General features: G+C 45.5%; 1 protein-coding gene across 2 annotated transcripts; it reads right to left on the bottom strand.

Annotated features, from left to right (window-relative positions):
* Positions 1–1202: 1202 nt before the first annotated feature.
* Positions 1203–14003, bottom strand: LOC106541763 (sterile alpha motif domain-containing protein 12). Of its 2 annotated transcripts, none has more exons than XM_014057295.2 (4): positions 13619–14003; positions 10278–10370; positions 5238–5514; positions 1203–2199 (listed from the first exon to the last, which is right to left on the bottom strand). In XM_014057295.2, the coding sequence occupies exons 2-4, from the start codon at positions 10365–10367 to the stop codon at positions 2195–2197; spliced, it is 372 nt and encodes a 123-aa protein (XP_013912770.2). In that variant the 5' UTR covers positions 10368–10370; positions 13619–14003; the 3' UTR covers positions 1203–2194. The 2 variants fall into 2 exon arrangements, with proteins under 2 accessions (XP_013912770.2, XP_013912769.2); XM_014057294.2 differs by having other exon boundaries at positions 1215–2199; positions 10278–10416.
* Positions 14004–18844: the final 4841 nt, after the last annotated feature.

Genomic DNA, 18844 nt, shown 5'->3' with positions numbered 1-18844 from the left:
CTGCCTTCAGAGTCAGAAATCATTGAAGCAGACGAACAGCTGGAGCCTGTTCCCAGTGTGCGCATGCGCAGAGTTGCCAGGCGAAGGGAACAAGGGTCAAATTGGGAGTAAGGCAACAGGTAGATGGTGAATAGCCACCCCCCATAGGGAATAAAAGGGGAGTGAAAGAGGAGTGGAGTTTGCAGGAGACAATTAGTTCGCTTACCGTATCTTTCGAAGTATAAGACGCACCAAAGTTTTGAAGAGGTAAATTTAAAAAAAAGTAGGTAGGTAGATAGAGGGATAGAGAGGAAGAGAAAGAGAGAGAAATGCAGTAGGTAGGTAGGGACAGAGAGAGAGAGTAGGTAGGTAGGTAGGTAGGTAGGTAGGTAGGTAGGTAGGTAGGTGGGTAGGTAGATAAAGGGATAGAGAGGAATAGAAGGAGAGAAATACAGTAGGTAGGTAGGGAGAGGGATAGAGAGAAATAGAGATAGAGAGAAATACAGTAGACAGGGAGAGAGAGAGAGTAGGTAGTTAGATAAAGGGATAGAGAGAGAAATACAGTAGGTAGGTAGGGAGAGAGTGTGCGTAGGTAGGTAGCTAGGTAATGGGGTAGAGAGAAATAGAGATAGAGAGAAATACAGTAGATAGGTGTTTCTGCTGGCACAGCACTTGATCAATGTAATTCTCATCAATCAATTAAAGAGCTTTCCAAAAGGAAAAAAAAAGTTTTTGCACTCTGCAAACCTCATAAAAACGGGCCCATTTTTTTCCCCCCAAAAAAGGCATGAATAGCCTTTGGGGGGGGGGGGGCTTGCAGAGTGCTCCCGGGGGGAGTGGGAGGGCCAAAAATGAGCAAAAGCCCATTTTTCGTGAAAATGGGCCCATTTTGTGTCAAATAAATTGCATGGATGGCCTTATGGAGGCTTATATAGAGTGCTGCTGGAGTTTCTGAAAGCCTCTATAAGGATATGCACTACCATTTTGGTGAAGGGGCGGGGCTTCAGGAGGCAAAAAAATGCTGTATTCGGTGTATAAGATGAATCCAGATTTTCAGCCTCTTTTTTGAGGAAAAAAGGTGAGTCTTATACTCCGAGAAATACAGTAATTGGTTCGTGACTCTCCATGTCTCCTTGCCAAGTTTTGAAGATATCGACATGGCAGCTCTCCAAGGCAGATAAGGTCTATGACTGTAAGTTCACCCTTGAAAGACTTTGCTGGATGTGAATAAGAGGAATTCACAATAACATAATAAAAAGCAGTTTTTATTGGGACAAGGAGTCTGCTTCATTTTTTGGGGAAGCCTAGGTAAGAATAGCGAGAGTATTAAAATGTGTGGAAGTGAAAAATAAATGCTGATACAATACTTTTTCTCCTAACTGGAAAGCTACAGGTTCTTTCCAAAGGTTGCCGGGAAGAGGTGGAAGAGAGGGATTTGACTTTCAGGAGGCCAAGGAACAGAAAGGAATTTCACAGAATCATAGAATCATGTGACTGAAAAGACCTTGGAGGTCTTCTAGTCCAACCCTCTATTCAAGGCACGAGTTCTTATACCATCCCAAACAAATGGTTGTCCAATTTATTTGGAGCAGAACTTGGAGCGGGGAAAAACAATGCCTATCCTAGCAACGATATAAATATTAGTCTGAAAAGAGACAAGGATTAAATATGACGCAATTACAAATGCTGTGGTTGCCTGAATCCAGAGCATTACCATTGTTTAATAAATAGGAAGCCTGGTTCTCTGCAGATATTTTGGACTTCAGTTTCCATCAGGCCTAGACATGGAACAATCAAGGCATTGGGGAGTTGCCCAAAATATCTAGCAGGCACCAGGTTGTCTGTCTCTGATATTAGATGATGTGAATAGGTTTGTTCTTAAGATGACTGGAAGGATCATGCTCCAAGGATTTAATTCCCCAATTCATTGATGCAGAATAGCCCAGTGTGGAAGTGCATTTTCAACAGCTCTCAGCAGGTCTTTCCATTTGGGGTAATAATAACAGAAAGGCCTCCTTTTCCAAGTCCATACTTTTCCACAAAAGAACTTGCACTGGACATGAAGAATTGAGTTCCAGTCCCAAATGGCTGGTTTTCGTTCTCCAATTCAGTGGTCCACAATGCAACTGGACACGTAGCTGACACCAATAACCAATTCTAGAGGATGCTTCAAGATGGCTGCTTGTTGTGGTTTTAACCTGCTAGTTTTCCTGGGTTATTCTGTGTGAGAAAAGGAGAGGTAGAAATGAACAATTAAAGGAGACCAATGCCAGACAGTGGCAACAACTGAAAACAATCTCATAACTGTTTATCTCGGTGTCAAATTCAAGGCCCACAGGCCAGATCCAGCCCACAAGATGCATAGTTTTGGCCTGTGGGGCTGCCCTGGGAACAGCGAAAGACCGGCCTGTGATGCCTCTGCCAGAGAAAATGGAGATTGGAAGGACCCCACGCAGCTCTCCCAAGCTCACTGGCAGAGGGTTGCAAGAGGCCATTACAGCTGAAACGGAGGTTGGGAGCCCATTTTCACTGACGGAGCGCTCAAGCCACCCCAGGCACCCCCAACATGAGTGACAATGAACTGGCCACACCCATCCTGGCCACACACACACACACACCCCGGAGGTCAAACACAACCCTGATGCGGCCCTCAAATTGAGTTTGACACCTCTGGTATATCTGAACACATGCATGCCAAGATGCTGAAATGGGAATTGGGTTATCCTTGGTTTGACTCTTAACATAGACTCATGCAATGCAATTAAATCTAAGTTTTAGTTAACAAAATGCCTCTGTTTGCCTCCAAATCATGTGATGGCCTGGCTCATAAAACATACTAACACAATAGAGCATTTGTGCGGTAGTTGAATTAAGTAATGCAAGCTTTGTTAGCTGATGAAAAGTTGCTGATCCAGCAGCATAAAAAAAAATTTTGAGTTCCCAACCTTGGCTACATGGGCCTCATCCTCACTGCAAAACACATTTCTCCAGTTCCATTGCTACTCGTCGTTGATTATTTAGTGTTTTTGAGATGAAGAAAGCTGTAATTCAGTTGTAAAATCTCTGTTTTGCATGAAGAAAGTCCACAATTTTATCTTCAATCTTTCCAGGTAGAGGAGGGAAAGACTAGTTGGGAAACTGCTGCCAGTTAATATAGACCAGTGGTCCCCAACCTTTTTATCGCCGCGGACCAGTCAGCCTTTGATAATTTTACCGTGGCCCGCTGAGCGCGCGCAGGGGTGGGCAGGCATTGTTTTAAATCCACCTTCCCAATTCAACACCTGAATCATATCCCACCTTCCATTTTGTATGTAGATTTTAAGGAATAAACAGCTGAATTAATCAAGGTCAAAGATAAAAAGAGCAAGGGCAAAATTAAATAAGCCAGAGGATAGCAATGTAAAAAGAATACAGTATTAAGGAGAGAAAGGAGAAGAAAAAACCTCGCTTCTGCTGAGGTCAGGGAAATGTTTGATACTGATCTGGCTGGGTAAGAGTCCAAGAGTCCATATCGCCAATAACTACGCGTGGGGGGAAAGGAAATGTGTTTTGTGAGGAAGAGAAAGAGCGCGCTTCACCGATGCCGGTTGGCGAAATTTTGGAAGAGAGGCAAGAGACTTCAGGCACCGAGCCCCCACCCCTGGCTGCGGCAACTGGAGCGGGCGGGAGGCAGGGAAGGGGTGGGCAAGACCGCCGCTTTTCCACCGTGCGCTGCAATAGCGGCAGCGGCGGCCTGAATCTGGCGACTGCCCCTCACCACCTCAGGCAGCGCTCATACCCTCCCCTTTCCTGCGCTACCGTTAGACTCCTCTCAGCCCCCCACCCACGCCCGCGGAGGGCGCACGCGCGCCAAAATCGCGCACCCCCATCTCCCCTCAAAAGACCCCCCCTGCCCTCGGCTGCCCGATGTTCTCTCTCTTTCTCTACCTCTCCCGCCGTTCCTTCTCACAAGCCAAGGCCGGGCGGGGAAGCGAGAAAAAGAAGAGAGCGGCCTCCAAGGGCTCCGCTTCCAGCGCATGGTCCGCCCCCTCCTCGCCTCGCTTCCAGGCGAGCCGACTGAGGCGAGAAAGGAGAAAGAGGCGGAGGCGTTCACTGAGGGGACGGCTGACTCGGGGAGGGGGCGGAGGTGGTGTAGTAGCGGGGGATTCTTCCTCCTCGCCTCACTTGCTCCTGTGCTTCCGCGCAACTCCCCCCCTCCGGCGACGGCGCTGCATGAGTGAAGAGTCGGCCGTTGCATGGCCCCCGGCCGCTGCGCGGCCCGGTGCCAGGTACTCCACGGCCCGGCACCGGTCCGCGGACCGGGGGTTGGGGACCACTGATATAGACAATACAGATAGTCCTCGGCTTACGACCACAATTGAGCCCAAAATTTCTGCCGTTGGGTGAGGATTTGTTGAGTTTTGCTCCATTTTATGGCATTTCTTGCCAGGAGTTAAGTGAACCACTATAGTGATAAATTAGTAATCTGGTTGTTAAATGAATTTGGCTTCCCCATTGACTTTGCTTACCAGAAGGTTGCAAAAGTGAAGCACCTGACCCAAGGACGCTACAACGGCCATAAGAATGAACCAGTTGCCAAGCATCTGAATGTTGATCACATGATCATGGGGATGCTGCAATGGTCATAACTATGAAAAACAGTCATAAGTCCCTCTTTTCAGTGCCGTTGTAACTTCACTAAATGAACTGCTGTAAGTCAACAACTACCGGTATGGTGCTAGGTGGCAAGATGAGCAACTTCGCAGGACAGCTGAGATCGCCAAAAATGTTAGTCTATTCTTGGAGCTGTTGATTGTATTCCTGACACAGACATTTAAGAATGAAGCACCCATGCAAGAAGAATGTGCGGGTGTGTTGTGCATGCTCTATAGCACGGGTGCCAAACTCAAGACCCGCAGGCCAGATGTGGCTTAGATCTGGCCCTGGGGCCACTCTAGAAACAGTGAAGGACCAGCCCACCGTGCCTTTGCCAGCAAAAACGGAGGGCTGCGCACAGCCTTCCTGGGCTCCATTTTCAGCTGTGATGGCCTCCTGCAGCCCTCTGCAGGATGTTGACCTGACAATGCCCATCCTGGCCATGCCCCCTCAGCCTCCTGAAGGCCCTGATGAGGCCCTCAATGAAATCGAGTTTGACACTCCTGCTCTATAGAGCGATTACATATCCTGCCTCCCACCTCCTTTTCTCCGCAAATTCTGATTCCACCCAGTGCCACTACAGCATTTTCTGTAGATAGCTTTAAGCAGATACCATCACTCACCATCTGAAATGTCCAGCAAATCTTCCATTTCTTGCTGGATGCGCAGAAGGAGAATCTCCTGCAATAGCTCCTCCCGCAGGCTCTTTGGCGCGATGCCCATGCGCTCCAGGGTTTCCTCGGAGAGGCGCAAGAGAGCTTTGCCAGAGATGGCATGGCTATTGGCTGCCTCCAGCAGTGGGCTGCCTGGAGTTCCCAAGGTTTTTCCTCTTAGCCAGGCACACACTTCGGCTGCTGTCCACTGTGCCACCGGCCGCCTTGCTTCCTCCTCCTTTGAACCCTGTAAGGAGCCAAGCTGATATTTTCATTGATTTATTTTACCTTTTGTGCATCACATCAACTCTCAACAGTATACACTGAGTGCTCAACTTACAACCAGTGGTGGGTTCCTACCGGTTTGGACCGGTTCTGCCGAGCCGGTAGTGGTTTGGTGGCCTGGGTCACTGGAACTGGCAGTGACCCAGGCCTGCCATGCCCCTGAACTGGTTCTCCTTTGTTTTTTGCTTCTGCGCATGTGCAGAGCAATTTTTATTGCACTGCGCATGTGTGCATCATGCATTAAGCATGCATGCCCATGTAGCACTTATCAAGTGCGTGTGCAGCTCACATCAAGGGTGCATGCGCTTGGTGCAGCCATGAGCAAATTGGCAGTAGCGACTGCCAGAACCCACCCCTGCTTGGACTTACAATGGCACTGAAAAAAGTGACTTACAACTGGTCCTCGCACTTAGGACCGTCGCAGCATCTTCACGGTCATGCAATCAGAAGCCAGACATTAGGCAATGGGCATTTATTTACAGCAGTTGCCAATCCTGAGGTCATGATATGTATTGTATATTAAATGGATCGGATGGCCATTTGCAACCTCAGCTGGCTTCTGACGAGCAACATTAGCAGGGAAATCCAGATTTGATATGACCATGTGTTCCTCTTAACCACAGCAATGGCCCACTTAGCAGCCATGGCAAAACAAAACAAAAGATCATAAAATGGAGAGTGACTCACTTAACAACTGACTTGCTCAGCAACAGAAATTCTGGATCCAACTGTACTAAGTCGAGGACTGATCGCAATGAAAGGAAGTTTTGCTTTTTGAATCTCAATCACTTTCTTAATTCTGTGCCAATAACAGAAATATAACGAATGGAGCTATGTTGATTAAACAAACAGGATATTTCTTTTTCCTGTTTATTCAGTACATTTGCAAATTGGACTTCAGTGGAAGGTTCTCAGGGCAGCAATATATGCTTAAGAACAAAAGCAAATGCAGAAAAAGTATTGAATTGCACTCCACCCTCCCACAAAATAAGCAGACAATATTCTACACCGGAACCACAATGTACCTCCAAAGAAAGAGTTTACTGTAATAATAATGTCAAATTATATAGACCACCAGAAGACAGGTATAACATTATTATTACTGGAATATGAAGTAGCAATATGTTATTCTATGGCACGGGTGTCAAACTCGCAGTGTCATGTTGCTGTCACATGACGTATTGCAACGTTTTCCACATTGGCGGAGCTGGTGTGGGCGTGGCCTGCATGTGACACATCCGGCCCACAGGCCGTCAGTTTGACACCCCTGTTCTAATGCTTAAGGGAAGATAGACTCTATGCAGGTAGTCCTCAACTTATGACCCTTCATTTATGACAGTTCAAACTTACAATAGCCTTGAAAAAAGTGACTTAAGACTTGTCTTAATAGGTTTAGCCAATTTGATTTAAGTATGTTGAAGGAACACAGTGTAAAAGTTAAATTAATCCAATACAATGAGAGATTAGGCAAATAAATGCTTTAACTTGACACCAGTTGTATAAAGATATTTTAAACTGAAGTATCATCAACTAAGAACCCCAGAAAATTTGTTTTCTGCAAAATTCTACACTAACTGAAGCTTCCAGGTAGTTCTGGAGAATGATATCAATAATCTGTTACCAGAACATAGTAACTGTGACTAGGTTACTTCTGCCCCAAAACCTTTGGCTAACACCACCCAGAATCACTGAGAAAATATGAGAAATAAATAAATAAATAACTGAATGATGTCATTAAGATGTCTGAAAATGTTGGTTCAGCAAACATTCTCAAGCTGAATACTCTCCTTTGGGGAGTATAACAAGCCAGAACTGGTTGGACAATCATATCTTGATCCAAGTAGTTGGAGCACTCAATGTATTGGAGCACTCAACCACTTAGAGCAGAGGTCTTCAAACTTGGCAACTTTAAGACTTGACAACTTCAATTCCCAGAATTCTCCAGCCAGCTGGCTGGAGAATTCTGGGAGTTGAAGTCCACAAGTCTTAAAGTTGCCAAGTTTGGGGACCCATTGACTTAGAAGTAATAGAGAGAGAGGGAGCAGGGAGAAGATGGCATTCAAGCTCAGATTTCCCATCCCTATTGTTACTTTCTAAAATGCATTCTTCAGGTCAAGAGAGGAAAACCTTATTGCTCTGGATTCCAATCTTCTAAACTAGTTTGGCTAGTTGCCAAGGTTGATAGCATCAAAGCTGCTCCTGGGAGATCAAAGGAATTCTCACTATCTTTAAACTAAAGTCCTCTATCAGGTTGATCAAGGTTATTCTCATGCCATAACCGGTTGCAAAGCAAAGCTTGCACTCAATCTAAACTTATTTAATACGGCCTAGTATTCAACCACTATTGCCTTCCACCAGTTTTGCTCAAAAAAGGACAAATTTGTGACCAATTTGTTAAGAAATCTTCTAGATTCAGCAGATTTCACAGTAGTGTGAAATCCTGGACAATAAAGAATACAATCAATATCATGTAAACTCTAAACCAGTGATGGCAAAACTTTTTCTTATTGTATGCCAAAATTGTGCGTGCACATGCTATCACGCATGCGCGCACATGTGCATGTGTGTCTACACCAATTCAATCCTTCCCACCCACCTGTGTATGCGCGCATGGCCCCTCCCCAGGCTCCGGAGGCTTTCCTGAAAGCTGGGGAGAGTAAAAACAGCCACAACAAGCCAACAGGAAGTTTGGGAACAAACTTCCGTTTGGCACGTTGGGCCTATTTTTCACCCTCCCCAACCTCCGGAGGCTTTATTCAAGCCCGGGGAGGGCGAAAATGGCCTCGCCTGGCCCTCCAGAAGGCTGAAAATCAACTGGCTGGCCCGCACATGTGCACCAGAACTGACTTCTGGCATGCCAGCAAATATGGCTCTGCGTGCCACCTGTGGCACATGTGCCTTAGGTTCATCATCATGGGTCTAAACTAGCAGAAGTTTCTGGCAAACAGCAGCATATGCCATTCAGTTGTAATATTTCCACAGGTTTTCTTTCTGCCCCTCAAGGGAGAATGGAGTAACAAAAATTATGATTCATTATGTACTAGTAGAAATTATGGAAGAGCTTAGAAGGATTCCATGGTTTACTAACACAGCGTCTGTTCTGTGTATAGAGCTGACCAGATTCAATATGTGTCATCTTCTGTCTGAGATATTCAATTGATAAAGAGGGTGGAGAGGATCCTTTTCCACCAGAGTCCCTGCAATACAATGCCAGGTGGTTTAGTTTTGCCTGACATGAAGCGGCCTCTTTTCCATAATTGATCTGAGGGCACCTCCATTACTGCTTATTCTGATTAAGGGCTTTTGCGGCGCTTTGGATTCGTTCTCCAAATGGTGCCTCAGGACATCCAGCAGCAATCGGTTTGTTGCAAGGCGTGCTACGTTCACACATTCCTGCATTCTTAAAAGCATGTTTTGGAGATTGCCTGCAAAGCACTCTACAGCACCGTACTATGCACAATTTAAGATGGTCTTAGAACTGGATTAATGGATAAGCGCATTTTGGCAAGAATAAATGCAATGTAAATGGTTTGCCATTGTTTTGCTCTAGAACAGGGGTGTCAAACTCGATTTCATTGAGGGCCGCATCAGGCTTGTGTTTGACTATGGAGGTAAAGTAGAATAAAATATGGATTAAAAATATAAGAATGAAGACGTGGCATAAAAGGGACAGTTAGAAGTTTGCTCAAAGGAAATGTCATCAGCCTCTAACCACAAGATATTCTAGCCAACGTCCCTATGTCAAAAGTCCAAACCACAAGGTTCAGATAAAGTTTGTTAATGACACGTGGTCCATACCTGTAACAAAAGGAGAAGTAAGACCCTCATCTACTTATAAGGCTTTTCCCCCAAAATAACCAATAAGGAATGAGCTAAGTATTTCCGTGTTGCAATGCTTTTGAGAATGTATAAAAACGCGTGCTTTGATGATGGAGGTTGTTCAGAATTTGCAATGTTAGCCATTTTGCTAACTTTCTGAACCTGGCTGCCAAATAAACTTTTCCTGTAGGCTGAGAAGTCTAAAGCCTGTCATTTTCTGCAACATAGGGGGGTGGGGGTGGCTAGGGGGCAATAGCAATAGCAGTTAGACTTATATACCGCTTCATAGGGCTTTCAGCCCTCTCTAAGCGGTTTACAGAGTCAGCATATCGCCCCCACAGTCTGGGTCCTCATTTCACCCACCTCGGAAGGATGGAAGGCTGAGTCAACCCTGTGTCGGTGAGATTTGAACAGCCGAACTGCTGAACTGCAGTCAGCTGAAGCAGCCTGCAGTGCTGCATTTAACCACTGCACCACCTCGACTCTGGCGTCGCCAGCTTGATGTCACTCATGTAGAGGGGCACTTGTGGCGTCCCAAGCGCTCTGCCAGCGAAAACGGGCTCCCTAGCTCTGTTTTCGGCCACGATGGCCTCCTGCAGCCCTCTGCCAGAAAAAACGGAGGAATCTGGGAGGGATGTGAGCTCCGTTTTTGCCGGCAGAGGCACCGTAGGACGGTCCACTGTTTCCATGGCGACTCCGCGGGCCAGATCTAAGCACCCTCTTGGGCAGATCCAGCCTGCAGGCTTTGAGTTTGACACCCCTGCTCAAGAACATAAAAGTTACAGAATCTGCACTTTGCACTCTGCATAAGGATGAAACATTTATGGCAGATTGCTGGAGCCAGAGGAAGGAAAGGAGCCAGAGTCCAAAGTGCTTAGTTAATATCCAGGAAGGGGACTGGCTCACCTTCTCTAAGCCTGCAGACTCTGCTTGTGATTCCTCCATGCCGTTCAAGTTTCCCAATCCCCTCTTAGCATTGCTCTCCATCGGGATCATGAGCTGAAGGAAGCGAGAACACAAGGCCCTGAAGCAGGTGGACAATATACTGTTGACAAAGCAGAAAAAATCATTTTAAGGAAAGGATCCTGGAGTCCTCTGATACACATTACAAGTAGTTTTGGGTTTGGCTCATTGTGCAAAAGGCTGCCAGCCAGTGAGTTAATATAAAGGCTTGTCATCAACAGAGCTCAAAAGTCACTCTTCTTTCCAAAAACCGGAATCCCGTAACCAACCCTCACTTCTGTAAAACAAGATCAACAACCCAACGTAACATATTGACATTGAAATGGGAGAGGTTTAGGGCCAGGTTCTGCAGGGTTAAAGCCTCCTCCTGTCTTACACCTTATTCAGCAAGGGCTATGTTCCTCCCTGCCCTTTTGTGTGTTTTACCTCATGTCATGTCAGGTAACATAAGGCCTTGGGGGGCCTTTGCACAGGTTGATTTTGTACACTATTTGCACCCTTTCCTCAATAAGGAGACCCTTCGGACAATCACTCATGCCCTGGTCACCTCGTAACTGGATGATTGCAATGTGTTGTACATGAAGGTGTCCTTGAAGACTATCCAGAAGCTACATCTGGCTTGGAATGCAACAGGTGCAGGCAGTAACAGGCACCTCTCGGTGTGCATATGTGTTACCGCTATTATGTAAGCTAAACTGGCTGTCAGTTGGCTTCTGAGAGTCAGTTAAGGTGCTGATTATTGCCTATAAAGCTTGGTATGGCATAGGGCCTGAATATCTGGGAGGCTGCTTATTTCCAATAGTTTCTGCCCAGCCAGTATCTTCCAATAGAGTGGAAGTTTCCCTCTTGTTGTTGTTAGTTGCAAAGTTGTGTCTGACCCATCGACCAGAGGTGGGTTCCTACCGGTTCGGACCGGTTTGGCTGAGTAGGTAGTAACTTGGCCTGCCACCTCCAAACCGGTTCTATCGGCAGTGCCATAGGTGCCGCCATCTTGTTTTTTGCTTTTGCGCATGCGCAGAAGCTATTTTTTCATACTGTGCAAGCACATAGCATTCATCAAATGTGCATAGCTGCATCAAATGTGTATCGTGTGCATCAAACGTGCATAGCGTGCATCAAGCGCACGCACATCAAGTCACGAGCATCATGTTTCTGAACAAACTGGCACTAGTACCAGCTGGAACCCACCTCTGATCACAACCCCATGGACAACGTTCCTCCAGACCTTCTTGTCCTCTACCATCCTCTGGAGTCCATTTAAGCTAACGCCGACTGTTTCAGTGACTCCATCCAGGTACCTCATTCTCTGTCGTCCCATTCTTCTTTTGGTTTGGACACATTTGCCGTATGGACAATAGCCGATTACCTTACCGATCGATTAACTCACTGCGACCGGATGGGTGGAAAATCGCACGAAATGCCCCAAAGAAAACGTGGATATCCCAAGTGGCTCACGATCTTCAACCACTCCATTTCTCGATAACCGATGCCCAACAAGCCGCCCTAAATCGGAATCAATGGCGTGCTGTAATCCGTGACGTCCTGCCCCTGGCCTTCACAAAGCAACGGTCACTGCCTTATGGACATTGACATTTACGAAGATTAAGTCCAAGTAAGTCCATTCTTCTTTTGCCCTCAATCTTTTGCTCTCAAGAGCATTAGGCTCTTCTCCAGTGAGTCCAGTGAGTTTCCCTCTATTAAACATTATCTTCTCATGGGACCAAGAAAGCACACCTTCTCTGTTGTGGCCTCCAATCTGTGGAACAGCATCCCCTCCAGAGATAAAAATGGTACGTAGCTCCGAGGATTCTGAAAACCTTTGAAAACCTGGCTTTGATCTCAGGCTATGACTGAAGTTTACGGTTTGTTTAAGATGCCATTATTTGTTTGTCTTTGCTGTTCATAGATAGTTTAGTTTGGGCTGTCTCTGAAATTCAACATTTTTAGTTGTTTTTATGTTTCCCCTAGTTTTGTACACTGCCCAGAGTTCACTGGAATTGGGTGGACAATAAATAAACAATATAATTCACACTTGATTTCTATCTGGTACTTGGAGAAATCTTAGCCATTTTGATAAACATGTACTTCTGAGGTTTTTTTTTTGACTAGGAAGACATTGCCTAGCCTAGGAGAAAAAGCTACACAATGAAAAATATGCCCACTGGGCTCACACGAAACCAAATCCTCACTTTCCAAAAGGCATCTTTTTATATAATGTTCACCTTTCTTCAACATCTTGCCTAATTGCTTTGGCAACATCTTACAAAAGCTTACCTGAGAAACTCTTTCAACCAGGCTACCCTATAAGAAATGTGCACTGAAGGCAGAAAGACTGATATAATCATGAGAATCTGTGGTTACTTGCTTGCACACAGCCGGACTGACTGGCTGCTAAATTTCTTTCAAAGTGTGAGATTTAGAGAAATGGAAGCAAAATGACTCAACATAAAACTTCAGGAATCTCACCATCTGTCAGATGTTCCTTACAAAGTCCTACACACCCACACCCACACACATGGGGTAGCCTATTCCCCCAATCTAGTCCTTTCTGATAAATGAGCCACAAGCTCTAACATCCCCAACTAGCTTAGTGAATAACTTAGAGCAATGTTTTTGAAACTTGGCCACTTTAAGATGCGTGGATTTCAACTCCCAGAATTCTTCTTCCTCCTTTCAAGTTCAACTTGTATATTTGTAACAAACACATGATTAAGCACTGCAAGCCTTTGATGACCTTCTTCCAAAGGAAATAACAAAGTGAAGTCCAGAGAAAGAAGTAAACTCTGGCTAAATATTGCACTTCTGAAATGTCACAGCTAGTTTTGTTTTAGTTTTGTTCTCTTTTGTTTTGATAGCCGGCCATGCTTATTTACCCTTTAGCGATCAAGGTATTGCCTTGTGATATCTTCTACTGCTAAAACATCCCACTTACAGAATGTCAACCCTCGTGAGGTGAAACAATCATGCCCAATGTGATTGTGGACAATTTGGGATAAATATTCATGAGAATCTGTCTGCACCGGAAAAATCTGCCACTCCAGATTGATGCCTGGGTCCCTGCAAGGCCCTCCACGCATCAACACCCAATATACAGCAGATTGCATTCCCGACCCTCTTTCCAAAAAGTTGGTTTTGCAGCAAAAAGCAAACCCCTTAAACGTGAGTTACACATTCACTTCCAGGCTGTGGTGAAATGGAGAGAACACCATTTCAAGCCCTCCCTGTAGTTCAGAGTTGATAAGGAGCGTAAACGCCTGCATGTTCAAGGAGAGAGATGCACTTACCGATGTTGTAGAAGTGGAATTAAATATTCCTAGGCTCACCGATGCCGTGGACCCATGCCAGGAATTGAATCTTGTCCACTGGGAAGAACTAGAATGGCCTTGAAGACAATCACAGTTTTTGTCCCTCAGCTTCAGCCTGGCTCAGTGGTAGAGTAGTTCCTCGCCTTTGTGCTAATCTCCAAACATACCTGGAGATTTTTCTCAGCTCCTTACCCTCCCCTTCCCCAGTCTCCTCCTTTTCTGATTTCAAATCCAGGCAGGAGAGCCCTTGTTTTTCCTGACTTGCAGCCACACAATCAAACAGGCACGTTCATGTCCAGGTGTCTGCAGGAGCCGTCTGGGGAAAAAAATCCCTCTTCTTTGCTTTAGGAATCTAATCTGAAGCACCCTCTTTTCACTCATGCGCAACCTGCATGCATATATACACCCATCCATGTTTGCTTTAACTTTGAGGCAATTTACAATTTGATTGATCCTGCTTCCTGTTTCACGCCAAGAATGGTTCCTTTCTATGTGGATCTTATTTGCAAAACATATTAAACCAGAAGTACCGTAGTTATGCCTTGGAGACACCCACATTCAGACCATAGATTAAGTTTCAAAATATATGGGTATACCATACATCCAAACCCTATGTGATGTCTCAACCTGCCCTAGGGTGAATCAATGGTTCATCTTCTGCTTTGGGATTGGTGTATCTGTCATTGTGAAATGAGATCTGAAGGGAAATAATGAATCACAATCTTCTTCCCTTTCCCCCTCCATCCCCTGGGGGAATGGGGAGGGAGGGTGCAGCTGAACCTCTTCTACGCAACATAAGCCTATTAACCCCATCTGTCCTACTCAGCAGATTTGCAAGGAAAGAAAGAGAATAAGTAAACCTCATTAAGCCTTATTTATCCCCTTCCGCAGGAGGGCTCGGTTCTCAGATTTACTCCCATGACTGGGCTTTGGAGGTGGCTTGGTACAAAACCAGCCAATTCCATTGGCACAAACATTCTAGAGCCATGATGGCAAACCTATGGCACGCGTGGCACAGGTGGCACACAGAGCCTTCTCCGTGGGCACGCACGCCATCACCAGCTGGTCTTCTGGCTTGTGGCTTGCACATTCGCACCCTCCAGCTGGTCTTCACGGGCGCTGGAGCACCAGAAAATGGACAAAAAACAGGCTGTTTTTCAGGCTGTTTTCTGGGCCATTTTGGGGGGCTGCTTTCAAGAGATTTTCAGGTTGTTTTTCAGGCCAAAAAACAGGCATGTGTGTGCCGGCCAGCTGTTTGGGTTTCCGGTGCTCCAGCACACGCACATGTATGCACATGCACGCACATGCACGCACATGCACGCACATGCACGCACATGGACGTGTGTTCTGATTTGGGCATTTGGTGCCAAAAGGTTTGCCATCACTGTTCTAGAGGAAATCAAATTTGGCTCAAGAGAAGTTTATGATGTGAACTACAAGTGGTCCTCGACTTACGATTTGTTTAATGACTGTTCAAAGTTACAATGGCCCTGAGAAAAAGGGACTTATGACCGGTTTTCTTACACTTATGACTGTTGCAGCATTCCCGTGGTCAAAATTCAAACACTTGGCAATTGGCATGTACTTATGACAGTTGCACTGTCCCAGGGTCGTGTGACCACCATCTATAACCTTTCCAACCAGCTTCTGACAAGCAAAGTCAATGGGGGAAGCCAGATTTGCTTAATAAACCAGCAATTGGCTTAACAACTGCAGCAAGAAAGGTCATAAAATGGGGCAAAACTTACTTAACAACTGTCTTGCTTAGCAATGGAAATTTTGGGCTCAATTGTGGTCATAAGTCTAGGACTACCTTTATCTGATAGTGGAACAAACAATTTTGAGGGATGGTAGGGTTTTATTCCTGAAAGTATTCACCAAATTTCCTCACTACTAATTTATATTGTTTTATACCAGCTGAACTCCAGATTTCTTTCTCACTGTTAGGTAAAGATAAAGGTTCCCCTTGCACATATGTGCTACTCACTCCCGACTATAGAGGACAGTGCTCATCTCCGTTTCAAAGACGAAGAGCCAGCGCTGTCCGAAGACATCTCTGTGGTCATGTGGCCGGCATGACTAAATGCCAAAGGCGCACAGAACGCTGTTACCTTCCTACCAAAGGTGGACCCTATTTTTCTACTTGCATTTTTACGTCCTTTCGAACTGCTAGATTGGCAGAAGCTGGGACAAGTAATGGGAGCTCACTCCGTTACAGGGCGCTAGGGATTCGAACCGCCGAACTGCCGACCTTTCTGATCGACAAGCTCAGTGTCTTAGCCACTGAGCCACCACGTCCCATATTCTCACCCTTACATTTTGCAATGCTTTGATAAGAGCCAGGCACCAAATCCTTGGTAAAGGATATAAAATAAATAGAGTTGCTAAGGCTTTTTATGCTTTACTCAGGGAGGGTGCAGAAGTCTTGCTGCCATGCCAGATTGCCTACTCCCTAATTTTTTGTTTTGTTTTGTTAATGTTAATCCCTGGATATTGTAATTAATCCTACTTATTGAGCAGATGCACTTATGCAATGGCTGTGGCTGAGTGAGCTTCAAAAGTGGAGTTTTTGAAATACGTTATAAAGTAATAAAGGCAGGATAAAAATCTAATAATTTTTTTAAAAAATGCTGGCTGGGAAGAATCAAATGCAAATACTTCTACACTATGGACACCAGGAGTCGCTGCAGATGCCTTTTAGATGAGGGAACTCTACAGAAACATTTATGCAGTTTATCTATATCTGGAAGGGTACATATCAGGCAGTTAAAAGCCTCTCCGTATCATGTTGCTAAAAAAACTATGCTCGTTATGGTGAACCTATGGCATGCATGCCAGAAGTGGCACGCAGAGCCATCTCTCTAGGCATGCCAGCAGTTGCCTATTGCTCTTTTAGGTTATAGTGCGAACATGCATGCCAGCAGCTGGTCTTCCCAAAGACCATGTGATTATGCATGCCGGGGAACTGTTCTTCTGGTTTCCAGCGCTCCTGCACATGCGCACTAGAAGCTGCTCTTCCGGTTTCTGGTGCTCCCATGTGCACGCTCTAGTTTCAGCACTTAGTGTCAAAAGGTTTCGCCAACTATGCCAGCTATTCAAACCTAGCTTGGCTAAATCATCCACTTGGAAGATATCTCAGTGCTGCCCTGTTCTTATCAATTTTCCATCCCATGTAATCAGCATGTATAACCCCATAGTTTGAATCTCCTAAGCCAGTGTTTCCAACCTTAACAACTTCATATGAAGAAGTCCCCAATCAGCTATGTTGGGAGATGAAGTCCACATACATATCTTAAAGTTGCTAAGGTTGGGAAACACTAGTTTACCCCTTGTTTTCTTTGCCATTTCAGGGAAGGCTACCATATTTTTCAGAGTATAAGATGCACCTTTTCCCCGCCTAAAAGAACATGGAAATGTTGGTGCATCTTATACACCAAATACATCCATTTTTGGCCTCCTAAAGCCCCGCCCTGTACTCCAGTTTTGCGAAAAACGGGCTGTTTTTTTTGCAAAAACAGGGTTTTTTGCCTTCCCTCAGCCCCCAGCAGCATTCTGCAGGCTTCAGCAGGGCTGGGGCAAGACAAAAACGCCCCCGTTTTTGCCTTGCCTCAGCCCTGCTGAAGCATGCAGTGCTGCTAGGGGCTGAGGGAAGGCAAAACCTTTTTTTTTTTACTTACCTCTTTGAAATCTTGGTGCATCTTATACACTGGTGCGCCTCATAGTCCAAAAAATACGGTATAGGCTTCTTTTTCTCATAACTGCTGGTGCAGAATGAAATGAAGTTTCTGATGTTCATTGAGTCCCATGTGGAAAGCAAACTTTGGAACTTAGTAGGGAATTTCCTTTCCATTTCTCATTCCTGACTCTATAGGATCCTGAACAGGTGCGAAACCAGTCCTTCCTCTTCTTGTTATCCTTGCATCTCAGTTTTGTGTTCACAGAGCAAGCATGATACTTCAGATTTGGGGCACAGCAATCGAGATCGGCAGTCTGCACAGATGAGCAAGCCCTGATACTAGTATGGGCACTTCTAGTTTGGTTAGCTGGGATTCCAAATAATCACAGGCAAAAGCATTGGGAAAGACAGTTGACAATTGAGATGCCACAACCCTCATTCAGGCAAAAGCAGGCTGGTCTGATGAGTGTATTATTTCAATAAACCCATCCAAATGCCCCCATGAAGAGAGATATCTCTGTTCTTGACAAACCTGCAGACTTGCGATATTCGTTTCCAAATACTTTTTGTAGCCCTTATGATCACCTCTACAGCCACTGAACATGAAACTAGCTTGTTATCACAGAAGTAATTTCTTTGGGATTTTTTTTAAAGCTTCGGCTAGCTGTGTGGTCTTCTGTGTACTGAAATGTCTTCCAATGTGCTTAATCCAAACAATACAATCTGTCCATCTACAATATTGTCAGCTTAAATAGGTTGTATCTGCAGTCTTCCTAAGCAATCTTGGACCAGAATTTGAGTTAGCTTTGCTATTCCAATTTGGCACTGGTTTCTAAGGGATCCATACAGCTAGACTAGACCCTTCTATTTAGAAGGGCCTACAATATAGACTTAGAATCTCTTTCACCAATGGATATAGATTTAGAAATACTGTAGATAATGCCATTGTAGCATTTTAAAATATTCTATCTGAATTTTGCTATGTAAGAGACAACTGCAAATCAACCAATGAGAGTTCAACCAGTATTACATAATTCATCAGAGGTGGGTTGCTCCCGGTTCGGGAGAACTGGTAGTGGTAATTGTGTGTGGGTTGCTAAACTGGTAGTGACAGCTGGCTGGCCACGCCCCTGAACTGGCTTGCTCCTATGTTCGGCCTGCCTCGTCTTCGCCATGTGCATCCACAGAACTGCCTCCTCCTGCCTACACACAGGTAAGCATTTGTGCTACCTAGCCCCCCATCCCCACCGGCCAGCATCTCCTGAAGCCGCCGGCACTGCAGCCCCCCTTCCCTTGGAGCTCAAAGCGGCGGGCGGGGCAGTGAGCTCTCAACAATTTTTCCCGGCGGTAAAAAATGCTGAGGGGGATCTCTTGCGGGCGTGTAGGGACTTTGACTTATGACATGTTGCACTCTTCTCTCAGGCTCAGCCTGGTCATCTCCTACAATAATTTCTTTTTTTAGGGCTATTGGAACAAGACATTCAAGACTAGGGGTGGGATGTGTATGTGTGTGGAAGGGCATATTTAAT

The sequence above is a fragment of the Thamnophis sirtalis genome, unplaced genomic scaffold (assembly GCF_051295495.1).
Source record: "Thamnophis sirtalis isolate CommonGarterSnake01/CBP01778 unplaced genomic scaffold, rThaSir2_p1.2 scaffold_6, whole genome shotgun sequence".
Taxonomy (NCBI): domain Eukaryota; kingdom Metazoa; phylum Chordata; class Lepidosauria; order Squamata; family Natricidae; genus Thamnophis; species Thamnophis sirtalis.
This window is presented reverse-complemented; position numbering and strand designations above follow the sequence as displayed.

What these genes read in the sequence shown, in the direction of transcription:
- LOC106541763 (XM_014057295.2), bottom strand. Translation starts at nt 10,367, where the DNA reads ATGATCCCGATGGAGAGCAATGCTAAGAGGGGATTGGGAAACTTGAAC. An exon ending in AGTCTGCAGGCTTAGAGAAG is followed by an intron (nt 5,515 to 10,277) that starts GTGAGCCAGTCC and finishes GGCTCCTTACAG; the next exon opens with GGTTCAAAGGAGGAGGAAGC.